The sequence below is a fragment of the Rhipicephalus microplus genome, chromosome 10, assembly GCF_043290135.1.
Source record: "Rhipicephalus microplus isolate Deutch F79 chromosome 10, USDA_Rmic, whole genome shotgun sequence".
NCBI lineage: Eukaryota > Metazoa > Arthropoda > Arachnida > Ixodida > Ixodidae > Rhipicephalus > Rhipicephalus microplus.
Window position 1 is genome coordinate 17,554,159 of NC_134709.1, and position 23,648 is coordinate 17,577,806.

The window sequence follows — 23,648 nt, forward strand, 5'->3', positions numbered from 1 at the left end:
AATCGATCGACTCTGTGTCTACACCGCCTGTTCTCACTCTTTTTGCAAAGCTTGAAATTTCGTTGCACTAGGCTTTTAACTGATGCTCAATTTCACATATGCAAGAAGATGAGCACCTGGCAACTAATCTCTAAATCTACTTGGTCAATGGTTCAGTGACAATCATTTAGTGAACTTGGAAAGAGGTTTCTTTGGTCAACCTACTTGGCTAAGTTACTCAGGCTGGAATTAAGTTGAGGCACTCCGGCTGAGGACATATTTGCCTCCGGGTTACGTTGTGCCAAATTTGTATCATTATGAACACACCTCTTTGGAGATTGGAAGTTAAAGCGATTAATGTAAATTTGAAGTTATTTTCAAAGATGTATGACTGTATAAGATAACTTGAATTACGTTGTAGCACTTTGCCTATCTGGAGGTTTTTTTTTTTTTTCTTTCCATAAAGGCTTTGCTGGTTTTTTTCTACTTCAACTGCAAATCCCATTTTTGTCTGACACAATCTTCCTATGGACTTTTCGCCCACACATAAAATTCTGTGTGTGTGCGAAAAATTCAACACTGTCATTATGTCCACCTGATTGCATTGTTTACACACTTCATTCACCTATCTACACGCTTTCCTCTTCCCCCCTTTTTTTCATCATTTGTTCTATCATCTTTCACAAATAGGCATTGTCAAATTCACAGCATGAGCATAAAGACTGTTTCCACTGCCTCATTGCCTTAGGGTAAACAAAGCATACCAGCCACATTTACATGGCGTGCATGTCAGCTGAGTCTAGTGTGTGGCGTTTGCCTTCTTTCAAAAATTTGTCAACTACGGTTGAAAAATCAAGTATGTTAACAACGTTTCAAGACATTGAGTTCAGTGCAATAATGGCACCTGCTATATTGCTGGCATTAGTTTCGGAACTACGAGTAATGCCAACGAGGTAATGAATGCATGGGAAAGTAGCTCATAGCAGGGTTTCTAGGAATTCGAGCCATTTTCATTGCTTCTCTTTTTGCTATCCATATGATATCATAAACTATGATGCTTGTGGGCAAAGGCAAAAACTGCCTTGGTCTTGCGATTGGCATGGCCCCCTCCGTTGTCAGTTTTTTTTTTTCATTTGTGCTGGATAAATCAGCTAGAATAGCCAGAATCAGCAATCAAGCTATCGGCAAACAAAGCAGTTAATAGAACGCAAAATGAGTACTGTATTTTATTGAAAAACTGCACTTGACTGACAGAAACGTACAGGAACAGCGCACACGTTTGAGGCTTTGCCGTCTCGGCAAAAGATAATTAAACACAGTCACGTTACATTATTACACGTCGTTGTGAACATATACATGTTGAAAAATGTTCAACTTTTATTTGACGAGTGCCCCTTGGAAACGACCGCTGCAATGATACTGGCGGAACAGGCAAGTGCGACGACCTTGACACCGTCTGGTAACTGCGGTGCCGGATGTATCTCTTCTGGTTTGTTGCCTGACTTCAGATGTTTCCACTGCACGAATTTTGTGCCTGCAAAGTAGTAGAACGCATAGGCACACCGAAAGTGCTGCTAAACAGCACCACTTTGACAACATTGTGCACAAGCCAAGAAGGCAGATACGTTCATACAAAGGTGAAGACAAAGTGGTCAGTTACAATCAAACAAGGAAGATTTCCAATGCTTACGTTCTGACAGGGAGGTTTGTCTTGTCTTTGTTAGTGTTGATACTTTATTTGAAGATCTAGTGGGGATGAAAGTCAGTTCACTATAGTCTGATACAACTTAAAAAGTCTGCAAAGGCCTTGACCGTGCAACTGTAGCATGACAGCCGATTGGCTCCGGGACTAAAGAAATAGTCCCCCTCATGCACTAGTCTATTTACTTTGAAGGTGGGTTCACACAACCTCCAGCTCATGCCATCAATCTGAAGTGCGCAAGCTTGTATGCATCTGCCTTTGAGGAGGAAACGCCATGAACTTCTGAAGTTATATCCAGCTATAGTACTACAAAATTTTAAAGAACTGCTTGCTATCGAACAACATTTTAGAACTATAAAGATTAAAGCAGGGAATGTCATTATAATTCTGTCCTGCAAGATGTTGCACCATGAAAGTTAATGCCAGCTGTTTATGTTCACATCATTAAGTATGACACGGTTGTAGTACTTGCAATGTTCATACTTGTTAGCCACAGTGGCTTGGATTTGTAGATGAGGCACTGCTTTTGCCTCTGGGAGATAGCAAAGCTGCCTGATATAGTCTTGGGACATGTTTACAGCTTATAAGACATGTTAATGTGAAGCATTGCATTCCCGGACCACCTGGGGTTCTTTAACGTGCAGATTTGGGTGCACGTTAAAGAACCCCAGGTGGTCGAAATTTCTGGAGCCCTCCTCTACGGCGTCTCTCATAATTATATGGTGGTTTTTGGGACGTTAAACCCCACATATCAATCAATCAATTCCCGGACGCCCCTGGGTTGATTGAATGCAGGAGTGACACTTTTTGAACAGTTGGGCGCATGCATTGAATGTTGTACATATAGTGTGTGCTTGCTCTTTTCGCTTGCTGGTACACTAAGAATATGTGAACCATTTATATAAGTTGACATCAAAGGTTGAACTTGGCATTTTGGAAAAAAATAATTCTGAAGCTACAGAAGATGCTTATCAAAGCCAGCGATAGCTATCTTTTTTAACCTCTGTCTGCTAATTCTTATATCTCTTGTAAGTGATGACACGTTGCAGGCACATCTGCAGACCCACCAAGTAGCTGCTTTGCTGCCATTCGCAATGCCAACTAGTTAATTCTACACCACATTATGTCATCTCCCAGTCATTTAACCCCAGCTAAGCTTAGTAGCAGCAGCAGCTAGCCCGAGTATCACGGCTGCAACTTCCTCGCTGTGGACATCCATCACTTGGCTGCACTTGATGCCGAAGTGTCATCTGTTGTGGATTGCGCACCACCATTTTGAGAATATTCATTATGTACCCTTAGTGTCAGCTTAGCTGGTCCATTCAGGTGGCAAGGATGATGGGCCAACAATGCGCATACACCAATATACCACGAGAAAAATGCCGAAGTTTTACAATCGGCCCTCTGTATACATAGCAGCTGTGTCTGGTTGCTTGGCAATACAGCAGCCAGTGTGTAATGAATACCCAGGTGTTTTAAAGTTAGTGGGCAGCTTGGCTTATTAGGTATGTGCCACAGCATCGGTTGACTATTCAGAGTGGTTGTAAATTTGTGCCAACTCTGCACACCGCGTTGGACTAAGATTAAAAACCTGTACTAGTGAAAGGAAATGTTATATTGCTGTATATGGCTTTACTTTCTGCAGTCACAAACTATTCTTCAGTCTGGCAAAAAAAAAAAAAAGGATTCGTGAACTGGAATTTACATTAAGATGGCCAAAAGTAAACTTACAATGTTAATACTGACTGTTGGCATTAAAAAAAAGCTTGAAAAAATTCATGATTAACAGAGCCTGAGGCTGTCTTAAAAGCATAATAGCAGTTAGACCGATATTACGATGCTAGCTGTACCATGTGCACTTTTGGTTGTATTGTAACTGCACATATTGGTTTCACATTTCATTGACATAATGAAATATTACGGAATAGATTTTTTGCTAAGTGCACTCAAACCAAAATACAACGAAATATTCTTTATAATGAAGTAAATGAAAAATAGCTTTTCAGTAAACAGCATTAGAAATATGCCTTTAAACAAATTTTAGGTTATTACAAACTTAATTTAGTGTAAGATGCAACTTTTGTTATAATGAGGTTTGAGTGCGTAGGTAATGAAACGCGTGTGTGTCTACAAGAAAACCTGGAGTGACACTGACTGACCTTTGAGTACGGCTACAAACACATCTCCAGCACAGCCCAAGTGTGTTGCCTGTGCTCCGAGAGAGACCATCCTGGCAGCTTCACCGAATTTAGTGGCAGCAGAAGAGCACTGTTGTAATCCGAGCAGGAAGACCATACCGACATCTGCGAAGTCGTAAATGTAGCTCTTTCAGCGATCGTTTGTAGGACGAATGTTGCCAGATCGGAGTGACGGTTTTATCGTACCACCCTAGCAGTATTCGTAGCAGGCTGGCACCATTACTGGCATTGAAATTAGTGAAATGTGTGCATAAGTTTGACATGTACTGGTTAGTTTTTCAAAACATGCCGTGAATGGATCACGCATATTTTTTTTTTTTTGGAGCTATACAGATAAGATGCTTTGACAGTCCTGTTACCAGTGTATTAGCCCTTAAGGTGATCACAGAGATCACTGTTATTACACTAAAAACACAGTAAGCCTAACTTGGATGGAACTACGAAAATTGTTCGAATGAAGCGGAGTTTGAATTAGCAGGTGGTTGTTAGAATGTACGAACGTTCCATCATACTGCTATTACAGTTTCGTGGCAGAGGATTTCGTCGATTTAGTTCATGGAGTTCTAACAGTGTATAGAGTTAATTGATCAGTTAGTGATACGCCAGAAATAAGCGCCAACAGGTATTCATACGAGCAGCGAACCTTAATGTCGAAATATACGAAGCCGCTGATGCTCCAAAACTAGTTTATTTGCGTGGCAGAGTTAATGCAATCAAAATTAAAAGTAATCGGTAATTTGCTTTTGCTTGCACTTCTTCTGTTGCGACTCCATGAGCATAGTTTGCAGCTTTCCCTCGGGCTGTAGCACAGCGTCTGAACTCTCATCTGCTGAGAAATGCTGCTTTTTAGTTGTTTTTGCACCTCCATCAAATTTGGTTCCGTTTGAATTTGTAACTTTGTAATTTTGTGGATCTGAGGTCAGGCTACTGGCAGATTCCAATGCACGAAGAAGACAAGGAGAAGACGGCATTTGTTACAACAGACGGACTATTTGAATTCAATGTGATGCCGTTCGGACTCTGCAACGCGCCCGCAACTTTTGAGCGATTTATGGACAACATTCTACGTGGATTGAAGTGGGAAGTGTGTATGTGTTACTTGGACGACGTTGTAATTTTTGGGCGCACCTTTTGTGAGCACAACACACGCCTTGGTCTCGTACTGGACTGTCTAAGCAAAGCACGCTTGGTGCTGAACTCAAAGAAATGTCGCTTTGGAGAGCGCCAAACACTCGTCCTTGGACACTTAGTAAACAAAGAAGGCATAAGACCGGATCCCGCCAAGACGGCCGCAGTGGAGGCATTTAAGCAGCCAAGCTCGGTGAAAGAACTGCGAAGCTTTTTGGGGCTTTGTTCATACTTTCGCCGATTCATTCCTGGCTTTGCCAATATCGCATACCCGCTCACGTGTCTGCTTCAGAAAGGTGCGCAGTTTGACTGGACCCCGGAATGCGAGTCTGCTTTTTCGGAGTTGAAGTTTCTTTTGACGTCCCATCCGATTCTTCGCCACTTCAATCCTCTCGCTCCCACTGAGATTCACACAGACGCCAGTGGTATTGGTGTAGGTGCTGTCCTGGTTCAACGCTTGGATAATCAAGAACACGTCGTAGCGTATGCAAGTCGCTCGCTCAGCAAGTCCGAGCGTAACTACACTGTCACAGAGCAAGAATGCCTTGCAGTAGTCTTTGCAGTGCAGCGCTTCCGGTCCTACCTGTACGGACGCCCCTTTACCGTCGTGACAGACCATCATTCTCTCTGCTGGTTGGTCAACCTGCGTGACCCATCTGGTCGGCTGGCGCGCTGGGCACTTCGTCTACAAGAATATGACTTCACGGTTTTCTATAAAAGCGGCCGACGTCACGCTGACGCAGATTGTCTTTCGCGACTGCCGCTTCCAACGATTGAATGTGACGCGGACACCTTCGATACCTACATTGCATCACTCGACCACCCATTTCCCGATAACAAGACCTTTAAGGATGAGCAACAAAGGGACAGCACCGTACAACAGCTTCTTGCGACCAAACCAAAATCATCGCCTACGCGCTTCTGCATCCGAGACGGGCTAGTGTACAAAAAGAGCTACACCAACACCGGCTCACGATATCTTCTGGTTGTTCCGAAGAGTCTTCGCGTTTATGTTTTGCAGGCTATGCATGATGACCCAACATCCGGTCATCTAGGCACAGCGAAAACTCTGTGCCGTCTTCAAGAAAGATTCTACTGGCCCAAAATGCGCCAGACAACGGAACAATACGTGTCTAGCTGTAACGAGTGTCAACGTCATAAGCACCCAACAAGTGCTCCTTTAGGGCGATTACATCCGGTGCCGCTCCCTAGAGCTCCATTCGAACAAGTCGGGATTGACCTCCTTGGACCCTTTCCCCGGTCGTCTGATGGAAATCGCTGGATAGTCGTTTGCACCGACCATTTAACACGGTACTGCGAGACAGCTGCCATACCATCGGCAACTGCAGCCGATGTGTCTTCCTTCATGCTACGTTTTGTAATTCTTCGACATGGACCTCCCAAAATCGTAATCAGTGACCGTGGCCGACAATTCACAGCAGACGTGATGGAAGAGATGCTTCGTGTCTGTGCTTCAAGGTTTCGGCACTCTACGCCATACCATCCCCAAACGAACGGTCTAACTGAACGAACGAACAGAACTCTCTGGAACATGCTGTCAATGTATGTTGCATCCGATCACAAGGACTGGGACAGTATTCTACCCTTTATCACATATGCATTCAACACCGCTCATCATGAAACTACCGGCTACAGTCCTTTCTTTCTTTTATATGCTCGAACACCTCGTCATACCCTGAATACCATCTTCCCGTGTTTGGACCACCGTGATTCCTGCATATCCGAGATCATCTGTCGGGCAGAAGAAGCTAGACGCCTTGCTTATTTGCGCACTCTTGCTTCGCAAGATCGCTCGAAGGCACATTTTGACCGCCGACGCCAACACGTGACGTACAATCGCGGCGACCTAGTGTTGCTGTGGACACCAACTAGAAAACGCGGTTTGAGCGAGAAACTGCTAGCACACTATGCGGGACCTTATCTTGTTGCAGACCGTATCAGTGATTTAGTTTACCGCATAGCGCGTCTCCATTCAAACGGCCGACGGTCTGCAAAAACTGAACTTGTCCATGTTGCACGTTTGAAGCGCTTTATTCCTCGAGAGACTGTTTGACTCGCCCAGTGGGCTTCGTCTGCGCGGAGGGAAGTGTTACCACATGTGTAATTTAGGTATGTGCACCTGTGTAGCGGGGAACATGGTGGTAGCAGAAGAAGAGGACGTTCGGTTCGTGGCAAGAGCTCGCTGCTTCGCGTTCACTGCGGTATACCGTCGAGTCGACCGTTACGTCTGCTTCGAATAAACCCCTCGTAGGCGTAACAGTATTTTGATCATTCTGGGCCGACTTCTGTGAGGAGTGTTGAAAACTATTGGTTCCCAGTTTGAATTAATCGTTGTGGATACTGATGATTTTGAATTATCAAGAGTTTTTCCCACTGAAACACACAGGGCAGCACCCGAGCCAGGGGCCAGCATGCGAGTTTGAATTAATTGTAAGTTTAAATTAACTGACTTAAAATTAACAGCTGCTGTCATATTATCCATTATTTCTACTCTAATAGTGCTAGTACTAGCGATTGTACAGCTAGAAGCAGTTGCAAGAGCATTAGTGGTGACAGGACATGAATATACCCTGAAAACCTTGACATGAGAAACCCAGATATAACGAAGTATTTGTTATAACGAAGTGAATGAAAAGTAGATTTGAAATAAATACAGTGTTAGGAATATAACGTTATAACAATTTTTTGGATATAACTAACTTAGTTTCGTGTAAGATGCAACTTTGTTATAATGAGGTATGAGTGTAGAACTTGTTCTCAATGATGATTGCATTCCTTCTAGATAGAACAGACAATATCAAAATCACAGCAGAATCTTGGTAAATGGATATCTCTTAAATGGAATTTTCGCTTAAATGGAATATCTGTTTCTGATATGATTGGTTACATACTTGAATTCTGCACCCTTCCTTGTCTCTCAGTAGGTGGAACTGCTGTCGAACGAAACACATTTTCCTGGTCCCTTTAGGTTTTGTTGTATGGGATCATGATGTAGTTGTAGATGAATGCCAGACCTAATGGTTTCCTCGTTATTACTTCTTTAAGTAGGACCGCATCAGAAAAAAAGCATCCTCCAGAAAATTTGAAACGCATGCAGGAAAACGACGTACCAATCCTCTTTTTAACCCCACCAAACTGTCGTTCTATGAAAGGTTGTGAAGAGTTCCGCCACCTCACCAGTTAGTATCGCAGTGGTGTCTTCGTTACCAGTCACATACACCACTTTATGGCCTGCATACAGCTGTCGAGGAACTTGGGTGAATTCTCTGACATCTCTTGTGCCGTCTTTAAAACCGAGCTTCTTATTCCTGTGCCGAAAGAGAGAGTCGCTGCAGTAAAAATACATTACAGGAAGACAAGGTAGAGAGAGAGAGAAAAAAAAAGCAGTGATAGTGGAGACATGAAAGATAAGAGTGTACAAGCGGCGGTTGCCGCTGAAATTGAAACAAAAATTATAAAAAATTGAAAGAAAGGCTCTGTATATTCTCACTTATTAAGAATGCTATACGGGCACTATGCTAAACTCCAAGTAAATGACTAGTCAATTTCATACCTGGAAGGTAGGACTACTGCTGAATCACTATTGGTCCACTTGATGAATGACATTAACATGTAGCTACGAGGCAAACCAACAATTTATCAATATTTCGTCTGCAAAGCTTGCTTAAAAAAGTGCCAATTTATTTAAAGCTGTAAGGTGCTAGGAACCCAGCTGCAATGCATTTCATTCCCAGTTTGAGAGCTATGGAAGTGCAAACATGGTTTTTTTTATATTTTGCTTAGACTGACTCAATCTGGGCTGTCTTTATTAGAATAAAGTGTGTTCCTAAATTACAATTATGGGTTCTGTCTCAGACGTAAAAAGTGCCGCCGAAATTTCCATCAATTCGCTGTCTGGCAGTATCCTTGAGTTTCGCTTGTGCTCGAGTGATCAAAGTATGTTTCTGTCATCGTGGCAACTGCAAATGCGCATCTGTTGCTGTGTGGCCAAGCATCATTGGAAGAGAGCCTCTAAATATTCACCGTATCTTTCAGTCAACACTCACCATATGATGCAAATATTTCAAATTTGTGAATTATGCATGGTACAGCCTATCTGTGTGTGTAGACTTTGCGATTTGATTTTTGAGTCAAATCGAATGCTCAAACAATATAAATACTGACTGCAACATTTTACTGTATTAAATCACACAGCAAAATGACTGCATACTAGTGAAACCAATATTGCACAACTGAGCGTTGCATCACTATTAATAGCTAAAGATATTTAAAAAATAATTTAGAAATTCTATAGAAGGGGACCCACAGATAGTGGAATTTTTGTTGTGATGTCATGTGATGCACATATGGGTGTTTTCCCTTTAGACCTTACCAAAAAAATGTTTACTCAGTTAACTTGTTCATCCTCACGGATCTATTTTATAGCACGAAAAACATAGGTACTAGGCATGGGAAAATATTTGACTTCTCCGAACATTTCGACAAATACTACAGTACTCGAGTTCGCATTCTTACGAATTTAAATTATTCCAAATTTCGAAGTATTCGAAATGAGCGAATGAACGCTCATTTTCTCTCGAATATTCAAGTGCGCGTAAATCACCTGTAAAAGTGGTTTCACTGCCAAGTGTCGGTCAATGCCGTGGAACCACCTATTCAGGGGGAAATCGGCGATGCCGTGAATACACACTTTAAAGTTAAATGTTCATATTGTTTTCTCCTCGAACACAGGCGTCTGTGCAGTAGAAGGGGGGCAGGGAAGGGGAGAGGGGGGTTAGAGCAATGTCAGTTCCATACACTGACATGACAGGGTGTGTGAGGCCCTGCAACGAACCTTCACCCTGAATTCAGGAACAGCGCAACCTACAAGTAGTTACTTCGTAACTACGGAAGCGAAAAAACAAGGACAGAAAAGAGCGCTCTTTTCTGTCCTTGTTTTTTCACTTCCGTAGTTACGAAGTAACTACTTGTAGGTTGCGCTGTTCCTGAATTCAGTTATGTCCTACCAACTTGCCCAAGCTTCTACGCTTCAGAACCTTCACCCCCCTGAAGGGTAACCCTGCATACGCTTTATGCCCTCGAATAATGATTTTTAAAGTTCAAAGGGTTCTTATTCAAATTGATATGCTAAATGCAATAACCTTTAAAATGTAACATATTTTACAGCATATAACTTGCGCATTACTGCTATTTATATTTTGCTGTTATGTAAAATTACAACAAAAATTACATTCACAATGCCTAGTGCCAATTAAAGTTATTGTGCAAGCTAGTTATGTTATGGCTACAATTCTGTTTTCCTTTATAATATGTCATACATACTATTCAGACGATTATATTCTAAATTATTCCACCAAATCACTATTTCCTCCGACCCTCAAGGTTGCTATTGACCCATCCCGAATGTTAATTTTTGGCACAATGTGGATGATCACTGCCCTTCGGCAGATTTCTCAAAGCATTGTGTTAAGCTCACTTGTTGCTTCCGCAGGCCCATAGCTCCCCTGCATCTGTGACTAGGTAGCTGCTGTCTGTCGTGGAAAAGCAGCGTGTAGGACAAACGCCGGCAGGGAGCTCTACTTTCACTGGAAGATCCGTCAAAGTTGAAAAATTGATCCCCTGCATTCCTGTAAAAAAAAATGTGAATTATTACGGGAGTTATGGAGGCACATTTTGTATCATTATGGAGACGCATTTTGCAAGCTGTCAGAACTTTCCCGTGTGTACGCTTGTCATGCATAATAAAATGATTCCAGCACAAAATATGTGAAGTAATAGCTCTGTAACTGCTTGAAGTATTAGATTTAGTGATACCATTATGCTCTGCTTTAGTGAGTTTGTTTATATCACATTTTCAATGCGTGACATTTTCCAAATACATCAGAACCTGGTGTATACATGTAATGACATTTGCATATGCCATGGTCCTGCATGTTTTGGTACCTCTGTCACACGTGCAAACTGATCGATATATGTAAACTGATAGATTTGCGCAAACTCACGGTATCTTCTCATTTCATAAGGCTCTGAAAGAGCTGTAATGGCTGTGTAAGACAGGATTCAAGTCTTTTTACCAAAATAAGTAGTCTCTAACAGAAGTAATTGGGCTTCATTATCGCAATGGAGTACATTTATATTGACAGTAAAGCTTAGTTGCCGTCCCACGAAGTCCAAGAAGCGCATTGAAACAAGATGAGGGCACTGCAGTTTCTTGAAATGCAAGTATTTTAAGGCACACCATGTCTGGAATCACCCCAGGCATAGACGTTGTGTCTTTCATCGACGGCAAGAACGTGTGATGTCGCACAGGCCACATGCGTAATCTCGTGATCCAACAGAGCTTCCACAACCTTGGGTTTCTGTGTACGAAGAAATATTTGAGCACTCAGGATTGCCTTTGTCCTTCAACACAATCTACATGGATGCTTAGCATATTGGCATTTTGAGCAAAATGGGGATGCGCTAAGTAGAACGGGACGTACCTTGGCACTGTCAAAATGGCCACCATGACCAAGGCTACCAGACTGTCCGTGTCCACAAGATAGAAGGATCTTTCGTTCTACAAGAAGTCAGTGATAATGACATAATTACAATGAAATGAATTTATTTATACAGTAATTAATTGGTGCTCTCTGACTGTGCATGAGGTGGTATGTTATATTCCTAGCTGTGGCAGTCATGTTCTAATGGAAACAAAATAGAAAAAGTTTGGCAGACCCCACATACCTTGGGAGTCCATGTTATGTGAAGCATGCTGATGCAAGGGGAACATGTTTTAATTTTTTTTTATTGAGCGAGACGTTATGAAGTGGCACTCAATATATATACGAATCTGCGCGCACACACAACCAACTCTTTTTTTTTAATTGCCCGATTTATTACACGGTATGTGATAGCAAGAAAAAATATGATGGTGTTTATATCGTTCAACGTTAAAGTCTCAGTCCGCCGTGGTGGAGCAGTGGTTAAGGTGCCCGGCTTCTGACCCAAAGGTTGTGGGTTCGATCGGTGCTGCGGCAGTTCATATAGATGGAGGTGAAATGGAAGAGGCCTATCTGCTGTGCGATGTTAACACACGTTAACACCAGATGGTCAAAATGTCTGAACCTTTCCACTACGGCATCTCTCATACTCATATCGTGGTTTTGGGACGCATAACTCCAAATGTGATTGCTATTATTAACGTTAAGTCTTACCCCAAATTGTGAGCAGTTTTTGCAAGCACAGCAAAAACAATTTAGACAAACAAACTAAACTTTGTCTCTGTTGTGTAATAGCACAAATTAGCAAAGCAAAGTTCTTGAACACGTTACCCGACAGCAATACGATGAAGTCGGCTCCACAGCCAGCATGGGTTACACGGTCACTAAGGTAGTTCTTCACAATCTTTGCTTCACAAGTCTTCTCTTTCGACTGATCTGTCTGGATTGAAAAGACATAGAAATGAAAGGTATTATTTGGACTACAGTTAAACCCCTTCATAAGAGACATGCTCTGGGAAGCCATTCTTGTCCTTTATACGAGATGCCTCTTATACGCAGGGTACCACATATGCATTTTCTTATCAACATGTGTTTCACTGTAGGCACAGTGGTGTCTTTGTCTCTTATATCAGTGTCTCCTATAAAAGGGCTCGACTGTAACATAAATCTGCCCTAAAGTATTTGCTAGGGTTACACCTTTCAATCTTTCGTATCACTGTTCCACCTTCTAGCGAGTGTGCTCAAAATATATACATATGTTCTTTGATATTGCTAATGAAACAGTTTCGAAAGCCCACCACTTTCCAAAGAACAGCGCTTCCGTATGCAGTAATGCCCACGACGGTGTCCAATCCAACGGCCACGTCATTAATGCAGCCGTGTCCTTTCGGCACCTCCAGCTCAATGGTAGCCATGCTCCTGCTGTCCCAAGCAAGCAGAGATGTCGACATATCGCCTGCAAAGATCAGAAGTTATCAGGAGCAGTGTTTGTAAACTTCCAGAATGTACTGCCGCAGGCAACCAAAACAGCGAATGGATATAGGAGACTGGTTAGTCTTACCGGAACTGGCACGGGATCTTAGACCGACTGTAGTCAGGGACAGCGTAGAAGACAAACGGTCTTTCCTGTATATGAAGGAATGAGAGAAACTGTAGGTCTCGTTTTTTTTTTTTTTGATGTTACGCCTTGAGAAGTTCTCATGTAAGCAACCCAATATAGGGTTGAAGAAGACAGATTAACTGAGACACATGGCACATGGTTATGAAAGAAAAACATATTTACAATACTCATTTTTTACACCCCGTTGCATGCTTATTGCATTCATGTGAATTTTTTTTCTTCTTCTGCTGTCATCCTGAAGTGGCTTTACTTATAATGAGAACTGCTCTTCAGTCATAATGAGTGCAGTAGTGTACTAACACTTCAAAAGACTAAATTATGATGGATACACCCTTAGTGCTGACGTTGTCCACGTGTTTGAGGAAGAAATAAGTCGCAAAAAGTACATACTGCCTGTAAGGGAAGGGGGGGGGGGGGGTAGAAATCACTTTCATGTCTTTGAACTTGGACTGATTTAAGTGCCCTTTAATACGCATCCCGATATCAGTATCAGTCAAGTTGTTCATTTCAGCTTCCCAAGTTCTGGCACTGCACACACCGTGACACAGCTTGGTGTTGATTGGTCATGTAGTCTTAAAGGATAAAACCTTTCTTTATTAGGCATTTTCAGATGCTGTCTATACAACCAGGGCGAATTGACTATTGCATACAGTCCAAGTTATAACGACTATAATTTTGCAAAATTCTCGCACCTCTGTGTCTGTTTCATAATATTTTGAAGACGTTACATAAAAATAGATGACTAATGATTTACAGTAAACTATGGGTGCACTTATTGCACGGAATAAAAGCTATGCTATTGCTCTGTATCTGTTCCTCCAAAATAGTTTCCCAAAATTTCTTGCACGAACATGTTGTGAAATACAATGCATACATTTGCTAATACACATCAGGTTTATTTTTATTTATTCTACTGATCATTATTTCAACGGAAAGCGAGATCACTTTAGCTGATTGTCTCTGATATAGTTAATAATGCTGAAAGCATGGTTCCAAGTTCGATTTCCAGCTAAAGTGTCCACGAAACGTTAATGCACAATTTCAAGCGAGAGAGAGAGAGAAAATAATGACAAAAGAAAGACCGATTTCAAGTGGATGTTACAGAACTCAAGGTGGCTAGATTGTATCTGGAACCCTATGCTACACCATCTCTCATGCAACCTGTTTTTCTCCGTCATCTCAAATTTAATCACATGACTAGGCCACTTGTCGTAATCTGAATAACGAAACATGCTGCAATATGTTTTACATGACTGAGCAAAGGTTGCTAGAATATGAGTGTTTATTTGAGAGTTTTCATCTGCGGCAGATTCATTCGCAACTTGCTACAAGTAATCGATTACTAGTAATCAGTGATATTTTCTTGTAATTTTGTAATATATTTGGTTACTTTTTTAATACTATAACATTCAGGGTTATTCAGCTACATTTTCTTCCAAGGGAATACTGGTAATTTATTATTTTTCTTCTCTAAATTAAGTTGTAACCAGTCTTTTACACCAGTTCTCGTCCTGAAAAATATGCGATCGCTCTGTAGGAATCTCTTGTTTTGTCAAATAGGAGGTCCTTACAGAGCCTATTTTTCACTATTTCCGTGGCCCTAGTTGCAACGCCTTATCCGAGTTTCAGCAACAGTGAGGTGTGATACATTATAGAAGATATAGACATTGCATAGAAGTACCGTGCAACCACGCACTGGTGGCTTAGGTGTTCTTATGTTGAAATACTGCCTGTTCTGCACTGTATGCATTAAGGGAGTGTTTCAGGTAGCAGCTGACCTCTTTTCAAGGAAAAGTGGAAGAATAAGCGATGAAAATATTTTAAAAAGAACTGATTTTGAAAGTCAACATCATTTAACACTGTATTGCAGAAGCCACAGAAAGCCTCCCAGTTTTCATGCAAAGCTTCAACCTCCTCTCTACCATGCAAACTGCAATAGTTCGTTGTAGTTTGAGTACACTTGTGTTATTCTGTCATGGCAATAAAATTTTGAAAAGAAGTAATGCAAAAGTAGTGGATTACATTCGTGTAAGTGATCACTTACTTTTCTGAAGCTACAATCATCCACTGAGATCAATTACATTTTAAAGGGACCCTGAAACGCTTTTGGCAATATTGTACAAACACATCAAGCTGGTAGATCAAGTCCTAAGGGTCATTTAGAGACCGATTTGAGCTCTCTGCATAAACTGTGCAATTTATTACAATGCTTTAAAGCTGTGAATTCCGGCAGCGAATTGGTACAGGTCACTGCGACTCAGCCAAACGTATTTTCGACCGCCCATTCACAGAGTGACATGCTCCGATGTCACCATGGCTGCTGATCACGCAGCTACAGTGTAGATCGGGACTGTAGATCGCGCAGAATTAAGATCGGCTAGTAGGGTGGCGTTACCCGTCGGAGCAGATATGAACACCCAACCTTCGTCTCTGTGGCCAGACAGTGTGCGTGCTGCCAGGCGCACTGTGTGATGGCCTCTGAGACTGCGCGCAACCTGTCGACGTGCGAACTTGGAGGTATAGACTGGTAAAAGCTCAGATCGTTGAGCACGCTCATGAGAGCTCTGGGATCACCCGCAATGCCAGCATGCCTTATGAGTTAGAAGGCCGGGCAGAGTTGAGGTGGAGGGTATGATGTAATTGTCTGCAGCAGTCTTGGTACACGGTGTGTCACTAAATTTGTGGTGCATATGGTTTTATGATGCTCTAGCCTCAAGGCTGACAAAACTTTTCAAAAGTTTCAGGGTCCTTTTAAAGGAGGTAATTGTAATTGGTTACTTATTTTCTGTAATGTGCACAAGTCTTATGTCAGGCTACGAATGCGATGTTCCAGCAAATTAGGTGTAATACGAAAAATTTTGAATTTGTGTACCCTTGCGAGCTTTTGCAAAAAGAAAAACTCAAACAAATTGAAACAAAGCATTCTTGACAAGCACTTACTGGGCAACACAGGGTAGCGAGCCAGTCGTCAGATAAATGTTGCAAATTACAGGCAGCAGAAAGGGTGTCGCCTTCAGCTGGTTGACAGACGGCCGCTGTGACGGCTCCTTTTGCAGCATCCGTTCGAGCAGGTTACGGACCTGAGCGCTGTAGTGGTCGCTAATGGGCTCGTAGGATCCTCGAATGATCTTCATCACCAGGCTCGGAACGTGCTATGCAAGCAATAACGGTTGTTGAGATGGGGTATCGCAGCAAATATAGCAAGGTAAAAATAGCGCAAGTGACAGGCCATTCCCTACGACTCACGTTGCCTTCAAAGGGGCTCCTCAGTGTCAGGAGTTCGTACAGAATACAGCCTAGTGCCCAGACGTCACTCTTCTGATTGTACCTGTAAATAATTCATACATCATTTATTGCAAGGCATCATATTTGTATATTTGAAACAAGTGCTAAATGGGCACTGATAAAAAACGGTCTTTAAAAACTATTTATGTTAATTGTACAGTAAGAGATCTGGCACCAGAAAGAAAAATCAAAGCACAGCATTCATTTTAAGGAACTTTTTCATGAGCATCAGCGCAGGTACACCAGTCTGGCTTTACATATTTCTTGTTTTTTCTGCTGCACTGCAGCAAAAGTTCGTGAAGTTACCTAAGATTAGGCTTTGGCGCTTGCTGAATAAACTACATTCTCTCTTCATTTGTAAGCAGTCAACCAAGCCCAGGTAGACTATCAAAATACATGGTGTCAGAGATAGCTTGTGGCAGTCTAACATTTCAGTGGTTGTTCTTTTTTTTTTTTTTGCTTTTGCATTTTTACTACTGTCATCTAGCCTGCTCTAATCATAAGAGGTGCTTTTCCAATATTCTAGACAGATAATTTGTCAGTGCTGCTATGTGGGTCTAATCTTTACTTTGTTGTCCTCTTAATGAAATTATAAGCAAGTGTGATGCGATAACAGTAATCAGAGTGAACTTACGGTTTGCCTACACATATCTCTGGTGATAGGTTGTTTGGAGTGCCAACTATCTGAAATTCCAAAATGTTAATCAGTTAAAATCCATGAGGTATCACTGAACAAGTAATAGCATCGAAGGAGTCCACATTTTAACAAGATATTCCTTGGTTAGTGCTTGACAAAGACCATAATTAATGCAAGCAGTCTTTATAAAACATTGGCTCTGGCAACACCTTTTGTTCAACAGCTTCTCATCAATTTTAGGCTTCCTGGCATTCTTTAATGTGCACCTAAATCTAAGCTCGCAGCCGTTGTTTCCTTGCATTTCAACCATATTGAAATACGGCTATAACTTGAAATCACACCCATACTCTTATGCTTAGCAGTGCAACAGTGTTGCTAATATGCTACTATGGCAATTTCAGTGACATTGCTTGTTTTGCCACTGTTAATAGTTTTGAAGGGGCCCTGCAACACTTTAGCATGGTCCAAACATGCTGCCGTGTGAAAGTCTGATTGAATTGGCTGATTTAAGCATTGTGGGTTGCACAGTTATTGTGGCTGCCGCAAGAGGCCGCTACGTGCATGCCATCACACTAAAAATAACAGGTGCAGCATAAAAAAAACACACGATTTTCCCAAAATGATCCCTGATGGGATGCGAAGCAGCAACGTTGCGCACGGGTGTCGTCAGGGTTTGAACGGCGCTAACGTGAATGCTGCACTGGCCGTTGGAAGATTCATTTAAAGCGATGACTGACGTAGGTCTTGTGACACCCACAGACATGTTCCAACACGTAAGCTAGGCGTGCGTCAGGTTTATGTCGCATGAACCAACCAGGCGGCGGTGTAGCGAGCGATGGTCGCGGTAGCGGAGCAAGCAGCAGTAGCGGCAGGTGTTGTGGGCGAATGGACGAGGGCAGCTGCGGGCGCAACAATGAGCGCGCGACAGGGGAGGGAGATTGGTGTCAGCACGCACTGCTAGGGGAGCGTGACCTGCTTGGCACCACTCCAATGCCTGCGGCGAGGGGAGCCCGTTCGTATGGACACACGTATGTACAGCATTACACACGTTAGTCGAACAGTTGTTTCGTATCTAAAAGTGCCCAAGGTTATAACGCGCGTGACATAACCTTTTTTCCCCAAGCTGTCCCTCTCTACTTAGCATCCAGTGCGTTTGTAAAGATGAGAGGAGAGAGAAAGCGATCACAGCATGCAAAAAAATATCTGTAGTTCCGCTCGTACTAGACAGACTCTAAAAATGTTTGCAGTTATCACTTCATAAGACAGTAAACTCCTGTTCAGTGAAGCCATTCGACAGTTACTTTAAAAACGTGTTGCAGTGCCCCTTTAGGCCTTCATTTTTGTGCAAACTCCTTTCATGTTTACATTATTATTATATGCTATTGAAGACACTAAAGCAGTTTCTTTAAAAATATTTGAAACGCAAAATCTGAAACCTTCAGGACAATTTGATTGACAATAGCCTAGTACTTACTATTAGTTTCTCTAGATTACTGATTCTAACATTTAGTGTTGCGTTTTCTACTGGAGAGTTCTTACTGGAGAGCAATTACTGTGCTTTTGTTTTCGTAAATTTTGCTGCACAGGGCTAACAATGATACGTGAATTACAAGAAGTAGTGACAGACAGTGAAAAGTATAAAAAATATTTTAAAGGAAGTAATACTTCATTTAATGGAGTAAACCACATTAAACTTTGGTGTAGGCATATGTATATAATAAAACTTCTATTTGCTCTTTGGTTTATTTTGTTGTTCTAGTGATGATGTTAAGATTTCTTGCACTAGTTATTTTTCTGTTTTTATCCTATCTTTTTCATTTACTACTATTTATTTTGTCATAAGCACTTCTAAAAATCAGGCCCCGCCACAGTGGTCTAGTGGTTAAGGTACTCGGCTGCTGACCCGCAGGTCGCGGGATCAAATCCCGGCTGTGGCGGCTGCATTTCCGATGGAGGCGGAAATGTTGCAGGCCCGTGTGCTCAGATTTGGGTGCACATTAAAGAACCCCAGGTGGTCGAAATTTCCGGAGCCCTCCACTATGGCGTCTCTCATAATCATATGGTGGTTTTGGGACGTTAAACCCCACAAATCAATCAATTCTAAAAATCAGTAAATGAAAATAGAATTCTTTGATTTATTTCTGCTTCATAGTGTTTTTCATATGCTCCAGGTATACCAAAAAACAGCTCTTTTTTATTATTCAATTCATGCAGTTATACAACAAACACTGCAACGAACAAGTATTAGGCTATTCACTTACATTGCTGATCATTTTGTGTGGCTTCTGCAGTATCTTTTATTGCCTTCTTTGCTTCTTAGCTTTGTTTCTTGAGCTTATCAGCACATGTCACACTTACACGATTTACATGCATAGTTATCTAATGCTTCATCGCGAATATTTTCACAGGCTAGTAAATGTTATGAAGTTGCCGTTTGGCACAAGACGTGCCTCCATGTCTTGGAGGTTTCTTGAATGTTACTGCTCATTCTAGCCATATTGCGTGTGGGTTGTGAATAGTGGCACACATTTTAGAACTTTATTAAGCACCACTGATTACACTGACTCATGTATAAAGAGCTGATGTTTTTCATCTGGAGATCAGATTTTGATGTCTCCGTGCACTGCTGTTATTGTATTTGGAGTGGTACTAGTTTTTGACTGTGCATAAGATCTCGCTATAGAGAATTAAATCTTTATCTATCGCTTTTCAATTCTTCACAGTTGACAGCACAACGCTGAACATAAAAGCTTACGCTCTCTGCCTTGCTCTTGCTGGTCAGGATCTTCGAGATGCCAAAGTCGCCAACCTTGACAATGCTGCGGCATTGGTTTAGGAGCAGGTTCTGAGTCTTGAGGTCTCTGTGCAGGATTTGCCTCGAGTGAACGTGCTCGAGGGCGAGCAAGACTTGTGCAAAGTAGCTTAGAACTTGCTGATGAAAGAAAAAAAAAAAGTCATTGAGAGAAGAAAGTTGGGTGCATGTTCCAAAACTGATACACAATGAATGGCATAGGACTTGAACACCATGCATGAGGTAATTACAGTAATTCCATCTTAGGGATTCTCCATGGGATTGCTGTATTGATTGTTTGAGGGAACAACGTTACCATTAGTGCTCATGGGACACTCCGTGATTTCTCACTTAGCCTGTGCTTGTTTGGCTCCATAGGTAGGCTGATAATTTTGTGTGAAGAAAAGAGCGGGTGACGTGCCTAAACAGCTGCATTTCCCTGGCTACGGCCCTAAAAGAGAATTTTTATCTGGAATGTAATCTGCACACATTTGCTTGTTGAGATGGCATCTGTGTGAAGGGGAAGAGAAGGAAAGACTAGGGCGTCTTCAGCATATGCACTCTCCACATTCCAGCAATCTTATTTTTTTTTTGTGCATTGTGGTCTTTGTTTCAGCTGCAAGCTTTTTCAGTACAGTTAAAATATCATCTCTCAATATTTCAAAAACAATTCGCTCTGCTACGAATACAAACAAACCACTGATGGAATCTGCCTCGTGATGCTGGAAATTCTAAGAGTGAAGAATATCATACATTACCTCCTCGGAAATCAGAGCACCGCCTCTTTGCTTCAAGTAATCATATAAATTTCCACCTGCAACGAAGTGATTCTTTTTGCACTGATCACATACTCATCAATTATCAAAACCCTTGTCCAAATTTTGTCCTCTCTTCAACACACTGTACTTCCCTTTGATACTGCTTTTCTGTTATTATGAGGCATGCTCAGTCATGTTCGTGCACAAAAACTGTGTGTGTTACATGCGTTATGTCCACAAATCGGCTCACATGCGTGAACTGTCTTACATTTGTTGTTGGTAAAATGCACTGTTTGGAAAGTCTTACAAATAATATCTTCTTATACAGCGTGATTAAATAGTTTCCCAGGGTCTTTAGTTCGAGCATAGAACTATATGGTGTTGACGGATACTTCTCAGTATAATAATGCCTAATAAGACCACTGATTCCCACTAGCTCTGAAACTAATGTATTTTTGATCCTTTAATTTTAGTCTTCTTGCCATAGAATTAATATTCTAAAGCATTACCTCAAGTATGCAAGCCTACTTCACATGAAAAGCACAAACAAAGATGGCAAAAAAATGTAAGTGCAGAAGTACAGCTGTGTTATTAACATGCACTCGGAAAGAGTGAACAGAGGAGCCTAGCATATCTGTCTTACTCTTAATGTAAAACATAAGTGCCTTGTTATATCGTGCCATACATCACAGGACTCCACTTTGTTCATTGTCACATTGTAGGCATGATAGAAATAGTATTAGTGCGTCATAGCTTTACAGAAATCGAGAGCGTTAATGCAGAGTACTTGTGGCCCCATGTCTATACATATGTATGTCAAAATGTCCCTTTGTTGACGTATCTACAGTTCCTTTTTGTGCTTTGTAGCCCAGTGCCTTTCGTGCTTCCTAGTGTCAACATAATATGCGGCCAAGTGATATGGAATATGTCCCAGGCAGTGGCGTAGCCAGGGGGTGACACACCAGGCCCATGCTCTCTTACACTTCCTTGAATGATTTTTTTTCCCTATCCCATACACTGGTAACACTGCACAAAATGACAGCTGCCTTCCTGGCCCCCACTTCAGATCAATGGTCTCCCCCCTTTAAAAAAATTTAAAATTTTTGCCTACGCCCCTGGTTCAAGGGTTGTCCATCATTTGATGGGTGATGGTCTCAGAAGTGTGCGATCACGTTGTGGTGAAATGCTCGCACATTTGGCTTTTAGTATATCATTCCTTTGTATAGCGCCTATGTAAAAAACACAAAACCTAAAAAACTTATTTTAGAAAAGCTATGAAATTCTACAGACATGTTGGTCTGTGAAAATATCTAAAATGAATGTTTTTCAAAATGTGCATCTTCAGGCCTAAATGTTGAAACAGGTTTCTGATCTTCATTGTTATGAAGCTATGGTGTCACGATAGTATTTTTCTGGCAGACAAGTTCGTAATGTCTTCAAGACCTTACTTAGACGTTTTGGTTTCAAGCGTGACCTCACGTCTTCCTAGCTTTGTCACCAACCCGAGGCGTACTCCATGACGATGGCCAGGCTCTTTTCCTCGAGGAAGCTGTCGTAATAGGCAATGATGTTTGGATGGTGCAGCATAGCCAGAACCTTGGCCTCATTCAGGGATCCTTCCTTCTCTTCACTGGACATCTGCTGCACAGGGATGTGCTTGATGACCACCTTCCGCCCAGTGGACTTCTCGGAATACAGTGTTACAACCCTGCAAGCAGAAAAGCAATGAAAGGATGTTTGTCATAGCGATCGTGTAGCACTAGTTGAACCTAGACAGTTTTTATGTAGAATGATTGGTACTCGTGGTACAGCAGTGCATGAGATGCAACTATAATAAAGCAAAAATAAAAAAAAAAGAAAGACAGCTCTAGGCAAATTTGCATCTGCATTGTGTCTTTCTTTTACACCCTCACGCACATCAATCTGACGTCCCTATGTACATGTCCTGACCCACTTCTGAAGTTTCTGCTGCCTTTCCTTTGTGAATAAACTAGATTGTTGCAGGTTTTACTTTTACATGTACCATGCTGCCTGTATGACACTTTTTTTTTTTTTAAGGTTGGGCCACGCCTGTTCTTTTGTTATCAGTCGGAACAAGATAAGCAAATTCTTTGGCCATTTAGTCATTGATTTGAGGCATACACCATTGCAAGACAAAAACTGTTCTTGTTCCTGAAAGCTGCACGTACAGTGCAAATATGGCTGGGGATATTAGTAAACATGCTGCCTTCATTTTTCTTGAAATACTTTTGAGCATGTGAAAGGGTCTTATCTAATTATTTGAACGTGTATCTCATCATTCAGAGGAAATTTTGTTATTAAAAAAATAACAATAAAGAACGTGGTATTGCAATTGAAGCACAATGGCTGGTTGGCATCAAACAAAGCCAAATTTCCTATTTATCATATATAAACGTCCAGAAACATTCTGCGAAATTCAGCCCTCATGGCAGAACAGATTCCGAATGTGCAGCGCAGCCGGGAGGTGGGGTAAAAGGGAGCGGGGTAGGCCGGGGTTTAAATTTCGGGTTTATCACTGCATAAATCCTTGACCTACTTCTGCTGCGCAAACGACGCACCATGCGCATATGACAGCAGCTTGCTAATAGCTGTGGTGACATGGTCGTTACCGTTATGTTGCTTTACAATTGTTCACGACCCAAGCCCCTTCACCCACGGCTGTGGTGGCTACCACGGCCACTGAAGTATGCATCAATACCCGAATGCTCCTCTTCCGACCACTTCGATCTTCTTGTATGCGTCCATCTTCGACGGGGCTGATGTGACTTCGTTCATCCCAAGTGGCTGACGGTTCTGCTCGCGCGAGAGCATCTTCGTGGCGTCGCCGAAAGATACTCACTACAAGTTAGCACGCAGGCGTATGACTACTGGACTACGGAACCGACACACTAGGCGTGCGGGTACGTTACAACTGTAAACCACTCCGTGCTGTAACCGTTAGAGCCCAGTTTTGAAGTTGGCGCCTTTTACGGCTTGTTTCATGATGAAACGTCGTTACACCTAGCTTCACATCTAAAGATACGTG

At 42.0% G+C, this 23,648-nt stretch overlaps 2 protein-coding genes across 2 annotated transcripts in view; one reads left to right on the forward strand and one right to left on the reverse strand.

The window, feature by feature from the left end:
* LOC119181830 (solute carrier family 22 member 6) overlaps window positions 1-23,648 on the forward strand; it is a 340,399-nt gene that overhangs the window by 4,037 nt on the left and 312,714 nt on the right. The window lies entirely within an intron of this gene.
* niki (nimA-like kinase) lies at window positions 1,177-23,640 on the reverse strand. The gene is made up of 16 exons (XM_075875148.1): window positions 23,322-23,640; window positions 22,105-22,310; window positions 20,603-20,658; window positions 19,809-19,985; window positions 17,051-17,100; window positions 16,378-16,459; window positions 16,072-16,283; window positions 13,072-13,136; window positions 12,809-12,966; window positions 12,342-12,450; window positions 11,511-11,587; window positions 11,267-11,387; window positions 10,505-10,655; window positions 8,206-8,336; window positions 3,841-3,984; window positions 1,177-1,513 (listed from the first exon to the last, which is right to left on the reverse strand). Exons 1-16 carry the CDS (start codon window positions 23,432-23,434, stop codon window positions 1,350-1,352), a joined length of 2,016 nt encoding a protein of 671 aa, XP_075731263.1. The 5' UTR covers window positions 23,435-23,640; the 3' UTR covers window positions 1,177-1,349.

Coding starts and splice junctions, on each gene's coding strand:
- niki (XM_075875148.1), bottom strand. CDS start 23,434: ATGCTCTCGCGCGAGCAGAACCGTCAGCCACTTGGGATGAACGAAGTC. Junction 11,588..12,341: donor CTTCATCGTATTGCTGTCGG/GTAACGTGTTCA, acceptor GACTTCTTGTAG/AACGAAAGATCCTTCTATCT. Junction 11,388..11,510: donor GCCATTTTGACAGTGCCAAG/GTACGTCCCGTT, acceptor CTTCGTACACAG/AAACCCAAGGTTGTGGAAGC.